Source organism: Canis lupus, chromosome 4, assembly GCF_048164855.1.
Source record: "Canis lupus baileyi chromosome 4, mCanLup2.hap1, whole genome shotgun sequence".
In the NCBI taxonomy this organism is placed as follows: Eukaryota; Metazoa; Chordata; class Mammalia; order Carnivora; family Canidae; genus Canis; species Canis lupus.
Window position 1 is genome coordinate 72,273,351 of NC_132841.1, and position 15,295 is coordinate 72,288,645.

The 15,295-nt window shown below is 37.4% G+C and overlaps 1 protein-coding gene and 1 long non-coding RNA gene across 33 annotated transcripts in view; one reads left to right on the plus strand and one right to left on the minus strand.

The window, feature by feature from the left end:
• Positions 1-15,295, plus strand: part of CPLANE1 (ciliogenesis and planar polarity effector complex subunit 1) — a 137,439-nt gene that overhangs the window by 99,135 nt on the left and 23,009 nt on the right. For 29 of the 32 annotated variants that reach the window (XR_012030245.1, XM_072824844.1, XM_072824843.1 and 26 more), the window contains 3 exons: positions 2,779-3,032; positions 6,030-6,114; positions 11,971-12,132. Coding sequence is in view for 29 of the 32 variants with exons in the window: in XM_072824844.1 (XP_072680945.1) it covers positions 2,779-3,032; positions 6,030-6,114; positions 11,971-12,132 (501 nt within the window). In the remaining 3 variants the exon portion in view is untranslated. Of the gene's footprint in view, positions 1-2,778; positions 3,033-6,029; positions 6,115-11,970; positions 12,133-13,224; positions 13,305-15,295 lie in introns of those variants that run through there. The other 3 variants (XR_012030248.1, XR_012030249.1, XM_072824871.1) reach the window with 3 other exon arrangements.
• Positions 1-15,295, minus strand: part of LOC140632641 (uncharacterized) — a 52,123-nt gene that overhangs the window by 11,650 nt on the left and 25,178 nt on the right. The gene's annotated exons all lie outside the window — the stretch shown is intronic.

A 15,295-nucleotide genomic window follows, 5' to 3' on the forward strand; every position in this document is an offset into this window, starting at 1 on the left:
GATACGTTTTACAAGTAAATTAACTTTCTCTGATCCTTACTCTGTCTGTCTCTGTGGGACACAACTTCATGTGGGTTGCATCTAGCCAAATGCCTGGGGCTACCTGGGGCATCTCAGTGCTTGGTTTGGGCTCAGGTCGTGATGTCAGGGTCATGGGATCGAGCCCCCATGCACCAGAGTCAGCTTAAGACATTCTCTCTCTCTCCTTCTGCTCCCCGCCCTGTATTCTATTTCTCTCTGTCTCCCTCTCTAAAATAAATAAATAAATCTTTAGAAAATGCCTGTGGGCTATTTAATTGCCCTTCATTTTCACACCAGTCAACTTTTCAAATTATGACAAACTGGAACAACTGCTTACATTTGTTTAGTGATTCACATTTTTCAGAGTATTTTGTTGCATAATTCAATCCTCATGGACCTTTGTGAGTTAGGTAGGACAGGCATCATAATCTTCATGTGACTGACTATTCAATCAACACTAGGTCTGGGGCCAGATACTGGGGGTAAAGAAGAGCCTAGTACCAGGCTCACTGCCTGGGGGCTCTCGTAGAGGAGGAAGGGAAGGCAGAGAAGCACAGGATGATGATAAGGCATGGAAAGGTCTGGCAAGGTAGTGTGGATGAGATTTTTGGAAAGTACAGCATCTACTCCATCTCTAGGGAGGACGGGGACTTGAAGGTTTCAATGGAACCTTGAAGGCGAGTAGGACTTAGTGAGAGGAAGGGCGCACAGACAGAGGGGCTAGATTGTGCAATGTCTCGCAGGCTTGATGGGGAGCCTGCAGAGGTTGAGAGAACTGAAGTTTTCTTGGAGGCAGGGGAGTGGTTTTATTGGTTTAAGACATCCCCAGATGAGCTAGGGAGGGAGGCAGAGAGGCTGAATGGCATTGTCTATATACTGAAGTGTTTGGACTTTTAAGATGAAGGCATTAGAGAAACACTGAAGAATTTGAGGTGGGAAAGGAACAATTTCAGATTTGTGTTTTGAAAGATCTATGTGGGCGATGGACAAATACGGGTACGAGAAATTAGAGCTAGAGATACTATTCGGAGTCCATTTCTTATGAAAGCCTCGGCTAAGCAATGGTAGTGGCAATGGAGATTTTGGTGGGTAATCATCAATATTTGGTGTTACTTTGGATCTGAAGGAAAGAGAAGAACCTTGAATGACTCTCAGCCTCTGGCTTAGGAACCTGGGTGAATGACAGCGCTATTCACTGAACCAGGGAATCAGGAAGGGGGAGCAAGGTGGAGGGGCAGGGCAATGAGTTTCAGTTGATTCGCTTTTAGGGCAAACTAAATGAGCTATCCAGGACACCGGTGGATTTAAGGGCTGGAGCTCTCAAAGATGCCATGTGAATTTGAGAGTCACCTGTGCATCAGTGACATCACCCAGGGAGGGTGGGTAGAGTGAGAAGTGAACCGAGACTGGCACCCTGCAAGTACTGACAGGTCAGAGGGGTGGGTGGCACAGAAGAATGAGAAGACAACTAAGAAGGAAGAGCAATAGAGAGAGGAAGAGATCCAGAACCCAGAAAAGAATGCATTTAAAAAAGTGTTTCAAATTTGGCACAAGAATCAAGAGTAGAGAGAGTCATTGGCTTTAATATTGGTCTTGGGAAATTTAATGTTAGCCTGAGATTCCATGTGGAGTTGGTAATGGCCTGCAGTGGGCCTAGCTTTTACTGTGTTTCACTGTTGGTTTTCTTTTTTCGTTTTAAGATTTTATTTATTTGTTCATGAGAGACACAGAGAAAGAGAGAGACAGAGACACAGGCAGAGGGAGAAGCAGGCTCTAGGCAGGAGCTTGATGTGGGACTCGATCCCGGGACTCCAGGATTACACCCTGGGCCAATGGTGGCTCTAAACTGCTGAGCCATCCAGGCGTCCCTCACTATTGGTTTTCAAGTAGAGTTTTAAAAAGTCAAAAATAGGGGTGCCCGGGTTTCTTATTCAGTTAAGTGACTGACTCTTGATTTTGGCTCAAGTCATTATCTCAGGGTCATGATCTGAGGGTCCTGAGATCAAGCTCTGTGCCATGTTCTGCTCTCAGCAGGGAGTCTGTTCAAGATTGTCTCTCTCTGCCCCTCTCTCCACGTGCTCTTTCTCAAAATAAATGAATCTTTAAAATAAATAAAAAATATTAAATAAAGTTGCTTTTTGATGAACTGTGTTTTTGTAGCAGAGGGTAAAAGTAACAAACTGCCTTGTATATGGAGTTTTGTGGTAATAGTGATACTGTTATGTATTCTTTGTTTTAAATTTTATTTAAATTCAGTAATTAACATATAGTATATTGGTACTATAATAGGTAGAGGTCAGTGATTCATCCGTCTTATGTAACACCCAGTGCTCATTACATCACGTGCCCTCCTTTTTTTTTTTACGTGCCCTCCTTAATGCCCATCACCCAGTTACCCCATCCTCCTACTAGCGACCCTTAGTTTGTTTCCTATGATTAAGAGTCTCTTATGGTTTATCTCCCTCTCTGATTTCATCTTGTTTTATTTTTTCCTCTCTTCTCCTATGATCTTGTTTTGTTTCTTCAATTCCACATGTGAGTGAGATCATATGATAATTGTCTGTTATAAATTCTTATCTCACAATAGACAGCTCTCAGAAGTCAGGAAGCTGGTGTTTTTTCTGAGTGTATTAAAACAGATTTGGAAGGGAATGTTATGTTGACTTAAAATGAGGTCTTCAAAAAAATTAATTCATGAGCATCTACTTCTCCCTTAGCTGTAATCAATTCTGATAGATTACCTTTATTAATATTTAGATATGGTGAAGCCAGATTTTCGATTCAAAGAACAGAGCTCAAAATCAGCTGCTGCAGAAGATGATCTGCTGTGGGAGCTACTGCAGGATGTCTCTCCAGCTCGCCCTGTGCGGAGCTCTGCAGCTCGCCGGCTAGAGCATCTCACCTCTAAGCTTCAGGAAATTGATGAACAGCTGTTGGCAATACAGACCATTGCTGAAAACATAGAACAGGATTGCCCCAGATACAGAATGCTAGATCGACATTATGATAAGGTAGCCTGTCTTTATTTTAGATGTTTGTTTGTTACTGAGTTATTAGACTGGTAATATGATGTAATTTTAGACACTTGATTTTTCAAAATAATAGGAAATTTGTTTCTTTTAAAGCTAGGATTTGTCAACCTCAGCATTATTGACATTGGGGCCAGATAATTCTTTGCTATGGAAGACTGTCCTGTGCACTGTAGGCTGTTTGGTAGCATCCGTGATCTCTACCCACTAGCTTTGCTGCAATAATAAAAAAATGACTTCACACATTGCCAGATGTTCTCTGGGGGGCAAAATTGCCCCCAGATGAGAACTACTACCTTAAACTTTTAAGAAGTGGACTGATATTTCCTACCAGGAGAAGATATGTATGAATTACAAAAGAATATGGTTTTAAATGAACCCCGCTCAAATTACATTTTTTTCAGCAAAATTTTTTTGACTTTATAAATACCATTGTCTTTATATTTGGAATTCTCAGTTTCTTTTAAGTATTTTATATAATGGGAATAATAGTCCTTAGATGTTTTCTGTATCCTTAAAAAAGACTCATAAGAAAGAGATTATTTATATGTATTGGTATATCATGGTAGTTACACAAATAGAAAGGAAGTCTCAAATATGAATTAATTATTTTACACAAATTTGGGTTTTTTTAAAGAAAAATTTATATAAAATAAAGATTAAGGAACAAATAAAAATATTTTGAATATGTTAAAGCCTTGTATTATTAGAAAATGCAAATTGGTCTGCAGAATTCCATTGTTGACTTACCTATCAAGTATTCCAGGTTTCTAGCAGGTTGACATTTTAAAAGATGTATTTATTAAGTTTATAATATTTCTTTAATCAACATTTAACACATATAAAAAGTTAAGATTAAACATATATGAAATTACAAGGAAAAATAAGAGGTAGGGCTACTACTAAGTAATGATATTATGATGTTTATTTGTTTTCCTTTTTGTTTTTTTAACCCAAACTTAGATCTATCACTTCAGAATGAGTGTTAAGTATTAAAATGATCCTTGGAATTCCTTATTCCAGGGAATCACCTTATGTTCTAGTATATTGAGCATATCTAGAGCCAAATATGTTAACAAATATATCTTATATTTGTAACATTTGTTACAAATATGTAACAAATAGATACTCTAGTAACAAATATGTTACTTACACTTGAATTTGATCTTGATCCTGGCTTGCTCCAGAATCCAAGTCTTTGTCCTTCAGTCAACATTCATTGAGCTTCTGTTACGTGCTGGGCCCTGTGCTAAGTTCGGTCAGGAAAGTCTTAAATATGAGGTGTTGTGAGATTAGTGGGAAATTTGATATATGCTCCTGGAGCTTAGGAGCTAGATTTGGGTTGATGTACAGATTTGAGAGTCTTTAGGAGGAAGTTCAACTCATAATAGGGCCTCACCCAGAAAGAGTACCCTGAATAAGGAGAAAAAGAGGGTAAAGGACAGAATTCTGGGGTGCATGGACTTTTAAAGATGATTCAACAAAGCTTGAGAGGGATCCCTGGGTGGCTCTGCAGTTTAGTGCCTGCCTTCGACCCAGGTTGTGATCCTGAAGACCCAGGATCGAGTCCCATGTCAGGCTCCCTGCATGAAGCCTGCTTCTCCTTCTGCCTGTGTCTCTGCCTCTCTCTCTCTCTCTCTCTCTCTCTGTCTCTCATGAATAAATAAAATAAAATCTTAAAAAAAAAAAAAAAAAAGCTTGAGAAGGAGCATTCTGAGGTAAAGAGACTCAGGAGAAAGCAAACCAAAGGAAGTTTCAAGAAGGAATTTACACAAATCTGGATCCATCAGATAAGAGGACAGCTGTGCATGTCATGATCTTTTTCAAAATATACATGCCAGCCCAGCGGAATCTGGGGTGGTAGGGTGGGGATGGAGGAAGGGGCAGTCCCTTGGCAAGGGGAAGTGTGTAGATCACATACATGTATTTTGAAAAATTTCCTTAAAATTCTGTTACTGCCCCCCTCTCACCCCAAGCCTTTTAATACTGGAGGATAGGGACTGTGTCTTTTGCTTGGCACATGCCAGGCATTTGATACACGTTTATTTAATGACCATCTTTGCTCTCTCAGTTTTAGATGCTGACAATGATAAAATTACATTTATATAGTAAAGACTTATGCCCAGAACAGTTATTAATAATTGTAGCACAAGTGTGAGAGCTAATTTCAAAGGAAGAGTTCTCATAGGAAGGTTGATCAAACTCCCCAGGTACTTAGTTTGCTAAGGTGACTACTTTGAAGGAAGTAGCACTAATTTAAATGAAAGATTTTGGGATATTGTTTTAAAATGTTCTTATCCTATTATAATGCATACATAAATACAAAGCTTTTGACTTGTTTATTTTAATTAAGAAAACAGACTGTAAGCCTGGAAGAGACAGAGGGGTACTTGTAGACAAGCAATGACTGGAATCTTTGCAGGCCTGTGTTCAAATCCGCATCCTGCCACTACGAAAGTCACTGAGTTTCTCTGGGCCCTGTTTTATCATTTTTAAAATGAAAGTTTTTGTCTGAATGGTAGCTGATGTTTCTCCCCAATCTAAAATTATATGATTCTGTTTTCTTTATGATGCTTCTTAAAAGGTTAAATCTGGGACGCCTGGGTGGCTTAGTGGTTGAGTGTCTGTCTTTGGCTCAGGGAGTGATCCTGGGGTCCTGGGATCAAGTCCCACATCGGGCTCCCTGCATGGAGCCTGCTTCTCCTCTGTCTGTATCTCTGCCTCTTTCTCTCTGTCTCTCATGAATAAATAAATATAATCTTAAAAAAAAAAAAGGTTAAATCATCTAGACTACAAATAAGTAAAAATTTCCTTCTCTTCCTCCATCCCCACATTCAGCCCTTTTGCACTTAATCCTATTTCTTTCACTTGTTACCTTAATATTTAAAATGTACATATTGTGAAATTATTTAACAATATTGGGAAATTATCAAATTATAAAATCTTTTTAGTTATTTTGTTGTGTGTGTTTTTCTACAGGTTGAACCTGTAGATCACGTTGAATTGTCTTCTGGTCCTGAATCTGAAAACACATTGGCTCCAAAAGCCATTGGCATTTCGGAAGGTGTGTTTCTGTGTGTTTGGGGGGAGGGGGTTGGTGCTGGGGACCAAAGCCTTGCTTTGAAAGAATAAGCATCACCCTTTGGGAGCTGTAGAACTAGGAATAGTTTTCTTTTTCTTTTTTTCTTTTTTTTTTTATTGGAGTTCAATTTGCCAACATATAGCAAAACACCCAGTGCTCATCCTGCCAAGTGCCTCAGTGCCTATCACCCAGTCACCCCCACCCCCACGCCCACCTCCCCTTCCACTGCTCCTTGTTCATTTCCCGAGTTAGGTGTCTCTCATGTTTTGTCACCCTCACTGATATTTTCACTCATTTTCTCTCCTTTCTCTTTATTCCCTTTCACTAATTTTTATATTCCCCAAATGAATGAGACCATATAGTGTTCTATTCGATTGACTTCTCCGATTGACTTATTTCACTCAGCATAATACCCTCCAGGTCCCTCCACTTCGAAGCAAATGATGGGTATTTGTCGTTTCTAATGGCTGAGTAATATTCCATTGTATACATAGACCACATCTCCTTTATCCATTCATCTTTCGATGGACACCGAGGCTCCTTCCACAGTTTGGCTGTTGTGGACATTGCTGCTAGAAACATCGGGGTGCAGGTGTCCCGGCGTTTCACTGCATCTGTATCTTTGGGGTAGGAATAGTTTTCATTTGTGAGCTGAAGCCTTCAATCCCCTCATTGTTAGATTAGGATTATTTTTGTGAGCATGTGATTGGCTTCCATGCAGGCCACTCCCCCTCCTCCCTGTAGAAGCCAACCTACGGCTCCTGGCGTGGAGTGCACCAGCCGTACACTTGCTGAGGGGTGTGCAGAGCTTGGGGCCCAAGGTTTGCTGTTTGTCCCTGGTCAGCTGTAGAACTGGAATTTTGAGGTTCTGCTTAAATGGCCAAACAGTGGTGAAATAGTTATGGGTTTGCATTTTTTAAAAAGATTTTATTTATTCATGAGAGTCACAGAGAGAGAGAGAGGCAGAGACACAGGCAGAGGGAGAAGCAGGCTCCATCATGCGGGGAGCCAGGATCACACCCTGGGCTGAAGGCTGTGCTCAACCGCCGAGCCGCCCCGCCCGCCGCCCCCCCCCCCCCCCCCCCCCCGCATCCTGATGTGTTTGCATTTCTTACTGAAAGAATGAAGTGAGGGTAGTTACTTAAAAAAAAAATCTGCTGTATCTATAGTTGTTTTTTCCCACATTGTCTTTCATTCAGTCTTGTTAGCAATTTAACTCGGGTTTTCTTTTAAAAACAGGCTTTAGTTTGGTTTTGTTTGATTTTCGTTCTCAGAAATTTCTACTCTTAGCTTTACCATTTCTTCTGTGTTTGAGGGCTTAACTGGTTGGCCTTTTCCTTGAAATTCTTCCTTTTTTCCAATACATGTGTTGGAAGCTGAGCGTGTTCCTGCGAGGGCCCAGACGAGCGCTGACGTGCACCATGTTTGGTTTGGTTTTGATCTAAATAGGTTGTGATTTGTATTACGATGTCATCTTTAGCTCATAAAAGGGATTTTTAGCTTCCCAGTATTATGGGGCTTTGGCTATGTTTTTAATTTATTTCCATTTCCATCGCATTAAATCATAATCATCTAATATAATTAATAATGATTATATATATAATATAATCATAATTCATCTAATCAGATGATTGTACAATAATAGCAATTCTTAGATATTTGTTAAATTTTCTTTTGTGGTGTGGTATGTATAATCAGTTTTTGTAAGTGTTTAATTGAAAAGAATATGCATTTTCTATTGGCTTATGGAGGATGTGTGTGTATATGTTATGTATATATATGTGGTATATATGTGTGTATATATGTAGTCAAGCTTTTAAATTGTTCAGATTTTCTATATTCTTTCTGATTTTTTTAGTCTGCTTGATCTATTCATTGCTCAGAAGGGTGCATTAAAAGTTCCCTACAGTGGTTGTGGAATTTTTCCTTGTGATTCTCTTAAATGTTGCATTATATAGTTGAAGCTATGTTATAAAATGATTATGTTCATTATTCTTACTTTTTTTTGTTGAATATTGCCCCTTTTCTCATTAAGTAATGACCCTCATTATCCCCAATGTTTTTAGAACCAGTCAATTTTGTCTAATACTAATTTTTCCCTTAACTGTTTTCTTTTCCGTGGCATATCTTTTTTGATATATTTAATTTTTAAAAAAATTATGATGGAAAATTTCAATAGAAGACAGTATAGTATAATTAACCTTCATGTACCCATTAACCAACTTTAACAATTATCAGTTCATGGTCAATCTTCTTTTATATTTAAATCCACTTACTCCTGTCACCTTTTCCTGGATGATTTTGAAGCAAATCCCAGATAGCATACTATCTACCTATAAATATGTCTAAAAGATAAGGTTTCTTTTTTAAAAACATAGGCAAAATAGTATTATTGCTCCTTTTAAAAAAAAACTTAATAGTATCTGATCAGTGTTTCAGTGTCGCCAGCTATCTCATTTTCAAAAATAGCTTATTTTTCTATTCTAGTTGGGAATCTGAGCACCTGGCAATCATTTGATGGCTTATAAGTCTCTTTTAGGATTGCCTGGGTGGCTTAGTGGTTGAGCATCTGCCTTTGGCTCGGGTTGTGATTCCAGAGTCCTGGGATAGAGTCCCACCCTCTGCCTGTGTCTCTGCCTCTCTCTGTGTATCTCTCATGAATAAATAAATAGAATCTTTAAAAAAAAAGAGTTTCTTTTAACTTCTTGTACCTCCTGTCTCTTTTTTCCCTTGCAATTTATTTGTTGAAGAAACATGGATGTTTGTCCTGAAGTGTCTTTCAGAGTCTGGATTTTGCTAATTGAGTCTCTATGGGGTTATTTAAGATGTTTCTCTCCCCCGCTATATTTTCTGTAAGTTAGATATTCTTTTATTTTCAGGCTGAGTGATTATGTTGTAGTGTGTCCAGGATAGATAGAACCAGATTTCATTTTTTAAAATAGATAATTTGTATGTCTTAATCATCAAATATAATTATATTACATATATTGTCGTTTTTGTACTTCCTATTTACTATGGGGTTTTTTCTTTATTTTTGACTTTTCCTTTCCTTCTGTTGGATTGAATTTTCTGTATTCTTTCTCTTCCTTTCTATTGGTTCAGAAATTACACATTCTACTTTTAACTTTTTAGTGATTATACTTGAATTTTCAACATTCATAGTTGAATTAAAATTTAAGGCAAATATATTTATCTCCCAGGTAATATAAGGATTTTAGAGCTTTTAACACTGATATACTCCCTCCCATCTTCCCTGATAATTGTTTTCTAGTATTTTAGATCTACTTTGTTTTCAACTCTCCCATTTAGTCTCCTGTGTCTTTTCGGTTAACACTTACTAGAACCAATCAGCATGTTTTCTGCCTTCAGTTGCTTCTTTTTTAAAAAATCTGTAACAAATGTAAATGTGTGAACAATAAATATACAAAACCAAGACATAAGTTTCATGAAATAATACTGTTATTGCCTGAGATGCACTCTGGCAACATTTTTTAATTCTCTGGTATTGTTGCTCACAATTGCTTTTTGCATCTGCTTTCTTGAGGATTGCCTCCTTGTTTTATTAGTTCTTCCATCAAGAGCCTATGAGTGGTAAAGTCTCCTAGTCTTTGAAAGTATCTTTAATTTTATTACATTTTGTTAGTGATGGCTTACAGATAAGGACAGAATTCTAAATTGATGCTCATTTTTCCCTCAGCATTTTAAAGGATACTGTTCCGTTATCTACTGACATCTTTAATTGCTCAACTTATACTAGTGTCTGTCTAGTTATTCTTTCATCTCTGATTGCTTTTAAAATTTTCTCTTTGTTTTTGGTTTATTTTATATTTTTGATACAAGTGTGTCTCAGTGTATATATATTTTTTAAATTTATTTTTTAAGAGATTTTTTTTTTTAATTTAGAGAGAGAGAGAAAGTGTGTGGGGGTGGAGGGGCAGAAGAAGAGGGAGACAGAGAATCCTGAGGTGGGGCTCAATCTTACAACCCTGAGATCACGACCTGACCCAGAATCAAGTGTCAGAGGCTCAACAGACTGAACTACCCAGGGGCCCCCAGTATGTATATTTTTAAAATTTATTCTAAATGAGAGTAGGGGGGCATCTGGGTGGCTCAGTGGTTGAGCATATACCTTTGGCTCAGTTCATGATCCTGGGGTCCTGGGATCGAGTTCCGATTCAGGCGCCCTGCAGGAAGCCTGCTTCTCCCTCTGCCTCTCTCTATGTGTCTTTCATGAATAAATAAATAAATAAAATATTTTAAATAAATAAATGAGAGTAGGAATGATTATTACTGTTGGTTATTTTTCATTCATTTCTTTTGGAGTATTGCTTCCTCTCCATTCTTTCTATTGTTTTTTAAAACACCTATTAGAGCTATGTTGGACCTTCTCACTTTATTCCCTGTCTCTTAACTAATTATTGCCACCTTTTTATCTCTCAGTGATGTACTTAGGGTGATGTTCTCAGATCTGTCTTTATGTTTTCTAATTTTCTCTTTTGTTGTATCTTTGCTATTGGATTTAAAATTTTTTAAACTATATTCTTAATGTCTAGAAGTTTTGTTTCTTTTTCAAATCTATCTGTGTGCTGGATGTACTGTCCTATTTTATTATGGTTTCTTTGCCTTCTTTTATCTATTTAATGATTTTATTTTTTTATTTTTCTTTATTTATTTTTTATTTTTTTTATTTAATGATTTTAGCAATATTTTATGCCCTTTCAGATTGTTTTACTTCATGTATTTATATTCTCCATTGTCAGATATGCACACTGCTCTCTTTTGTGGTGGTTTCTTTGTGCAATTAAATATTTTTTTAATCCTGAACTTATCTTTAGGAGAGTTGTGTTGATTTTTATATGTTTATCATTGAAGTGGTTTTGTATTTGCTTCTTGGGATCTACTGAAGTAGAAAAATTTGGGGGACAAATTTTTATATACATTTCTTGGCTTATAGTTGCTGTACTACATAGTATAAATTCAGATCCCATACCTGTTTGTGGCACAGCAGAGGTTTTTATTTCTCACAGTTGACTTATTTTTCTCCCATCCACTCTTTAGATAGAAAATTTCTTTGCTCTTCTCCAAGGTTTCTTTTATCCTCATTTTCTGGATAGAGCTGTCCTTCAATGCTCTAGGTCATATGAAGGTAGCTCAGTTCTTTCCCTGCAGATGGCAGAAACCACATTTCCTTTCTGTATGAACTGTCCCAGCATCATTGCCCATATGTTGCCCAGCTTTGATTACTTTTTATTTTCTGGCACCAGGCAATTTCTTTATTTACAGGGCTTGGTTGCATATTAATCTGTTTTTTAAAATGTAGCATTTCTTCTCTGTTTTTATTTTTAAAATTCAGAAACAGTTTTTATTTATTATTTTTTTAGATTTTACTTATTTATTCATGAGAGACACACAGAGAGAGAGAGAGAGAGAGGCAGAGACACAAGCAGAGGGAGAAGCAGGCTCCATGCAGGGAGCCTGACATGGGACTCGATGCCAGGTCTCCAGGAACACACCCTGGGCTGAAGGCTGCGCTAAACCGCTGAACCACCTGGGCTGCCCTCTTCTCTGTTTTTATAACAGGATATGAACCTGTCTACTTCAGCTCACGTGCCATGTTTCCTGAATCTGATAATAAATTTAATAGTTTTTTTTTTTTTTTTTACTATGAGGGAGGTTAAATTTTTAAATATCATATTAAATTATTTCATTATACAGTAGAAAGTTATCAAAATAATATATCATAAACTTCTGATATATCTGTTGCCATGTCAGAGTGTTAACTAAGTATCTTTTTTTCCCCATGTGCTTTTTTTCCTCTACTGTTTTACCTTGGATCAGTACATTTCCAGACTCATATGAATAAGGAGGCTCCAAGTGACAGAGAGACTTCAGAAGCTGAATTTTCAGTAACAGAAACTCATTCTAGTCAGAAAACCTGTGTGTTTCCTTCTGCTGATTCGGCTGTCAGCCTTTTCAGTGACCAGAATACAACTTCTCCTGGTATTGTTCTTCACTTTTTTCATTTATACTCTTGTTTTCCAGTACTCTTACTGAAGATTATTTATTGGGAACACAGTTGTGAAGGATTTGTGAAGCCATTTTGCAATATTTATAAATTTCAGGGGAAGTTAAAAATTGTGCCATTTACTTGAAGAACCAAATTGTCTTGTCATCTTCCTAAGATATTGCAAGCATGTATCTTTATCTCTAATAAGATATATGACTAGGTATCTCTAAGTTATTTTAATAACTTATTAATGTTAAATATATAGCAACTGGAATTACTATACTGTCTGATTTTTACAAAAATTGAGAAATTCAAACTGGCTGATATTGAGAACCTGGAGTTTTAATTAGGAAAACAAAATAACAGCTGTAGTTTATTGAGAGTCTGTTTGTGTCCCAGATAATGCTGTTTTATGTGTGTTAGGTCTAACCTGCAAGGTGGGTGCCATGATCATTCCCATTGTACAGTGAAGAATATTGAGACTTAGAAAAGTTTGGTGCTGCTTTTCATTCATTATATTTGGAGCTGGCAATTAAAAATGCTCTTCTGTAGTCCTAATGAATACATTTTGCCATATGAATGATAGGTCCTTATAAATACAACACTTGGGCTACTGCCAATGGCTTTGAAGTGGTTTTTTCTCCCTCAGCTATTGATGGTCATAAATGATGGATTTACTGAGTGTTTACAGTATGTTTTATTATTAAAGTAGTATAAGCAGGAAAAAATGCTATTTTTAAATGGCATAGCTGTTTTAAATGGCATAGCTTTAAATGGCATATGTCATAAATGGCACATTAAATTGTGCCATTTAATTGTTTGGAATTAAAACAGCTGGCTTTAAGTGTTGTAATTTTCTTTCCTCTAAGTTCTTCCTGGATTCCATTTGTATGGGGCTGATCATTTCCACGTCACAGAGTTGTGAGGATTGAGTGTTATATATAGGAACCTGTTTGATTCCTGTGGATTCTCTGCCATCTGTAGCTTTTGTATTGACTCTTCTGGGGAAGAGTTAACAAATGAGGTCAAAGAGGTTGTAGATGGTTCTGATGGATCTGAGAAGTGTACTCTCCATTTTATGTCAGGGAATCATTGGAGCATTCTGAACAGAGAAGGGGAATGAGGAAGTCTTGAGGAAGACCAGAATGGAGGCATCGATCATTTAGTGAGTTGTTAAATTCGTCTGACCTGATCAGGGCCTGGGCAGTGTTGTGGGAAAGCAGGAGACATGCTGAAGGCAACTGATGTCACTCACTGACTAAGTGGATGAAAGAGGAGGAGGAGGAGAAACTGAATGGTTATTTTGTGTTATCACACTGTGGGAGCAACGATATCCTAGCTCTGAGGTTGGCCTCTAGAGTACCTCACGACCAAATGTAACAGTGTAAGGTGATGTTGGGGTATGTAAAATGGCCATATTTGGCACCCAGTTTTTGACAGCAAGTGGAGCTTGATGAGAGGTTTAAGCTTGAAAAACAGATATAAGAGCCTTTTACCTAATTATATAGCCAAGGTTTAGTGCATCTATTCTCAGCAAGAAATACAGAAGAAGTGAAAATCCCTTTGGCTACTCTCTGGAGCCTGTGAAATGACATCCTTGAGAGAGTACAGAGCCTCCCTATGAGGGAGATGGACAAGTGGAGTTTGGTGAGAGATTTTTAAGAAAAAGTGAATGGCTATTAGAATGTCATGAATAAAGATTGAATTTGTTAAGGACTTTGGGGACTTTCAGGTAATATCAAGAGTAGAAGAAGGCTGTTTGGGGACAAAGACAGGCTCAAGAGGCTGTACTGATAGACTACTTAACAATTCTGACAGTAAAAAGAAGTAGAAAAATAAGAGAAATGAAGTCAAAGATCATATCAAGATGGGGATAAAGACCACTCTAAAATGTTTAAAGGAAGAAGAAAAGAAAGGAGTAGGAAAAGTAAGATTGAAAGTATTCGTTCAGGGATGTAATAGTTTCCTTTTTTAAAAAAGATTTTGTTTATCTATTAGAGAGAGAGAGAGAGATTAATTAAGAACAGGGAGTGGGGAGGTGAAGGAGCGGCAAGCTTCCTGCTTGCAGGGAGCCCAGCATGGGACTCCATTCCAGGATCCCAGGATCATGATCTGAGCACAAGGCAGACACTTAAGGAACTGAACCACCCAGGCGCCCCCTGTAGTAGCTTCTTAAATTAGGATGCAAGATAAGAAAGGATGTCTCCTGCCTTGGAGACAGTTACACATGCACGTCTCCAAATTCTCTAATAAGAGATTACTTCAGAGTCAGACGAGAATTACTCCACTGGCTTCCCTGGGTCCCCACCTCATGAATGTAGATCAAGGACCAACTGTCAATAAATGGCATAACACATCTAAAGATGGATAATTATTTTTCTCTAGTATTCAATGTCTACTGTAAATTAAAAAGGAAATCAAATTATTATTTTTTAGAGTACAGAATTTAGACACCCTAATGGATGTTTTCTTTTCTAAAGATGGCATCTTAGAAAGATGGATAGTCATTCTCTTCCTTCTGGTGCTCAAAAAAGATACCCTCTTTTGAATTGCCTTCTATTTCTTAGCTGATTCTTGTGAGTGTTCTTAACAGTGGCAAATAATTTATTCACTGAGGATGGATTTAATTTTCGGTAATAGCCACAAGATTTCCAGAGGCATCTCTGATAAGTGGAGTAGATAATAAGGCTGAGTGTCATTGTTTGGAATTAAAAAGAAGGAATTGTGATTTTGAAGGAATAAAGCCGATCTATTGTGTTTGGTAAATTGTAATGGCAGCCCCAAAGGAAGAGTTCCAAAAATGGATTGAAAATGAAGTAAGAAAAAAAAATAAAGTAAGGATCCAGTCTTCCTGTGTAACTACTGTTAAAGGTAGTTATTTGGATACACCACTTTTCTGTCCTTTGATAAAAAGAATCAGAAAAGAAATTTCATTTCTTAGCAATCAGACCTTTTTATATCTGATTACTCTATACCTACATCATTACCATTTTTTTTCATTTAGTAATTGAGGGTTTTCTTAATAATTCAATTTAAAGGGTCCCTGGCTAGCTCAGTTGGTGAAGCATGTGACTCTTGATCTCATGGTTGTGGCTTTGAGCCCCATATTGAGTAAGGAGATTACTTAAAATTTAAAAAAAAATCTTTAAAAAAATA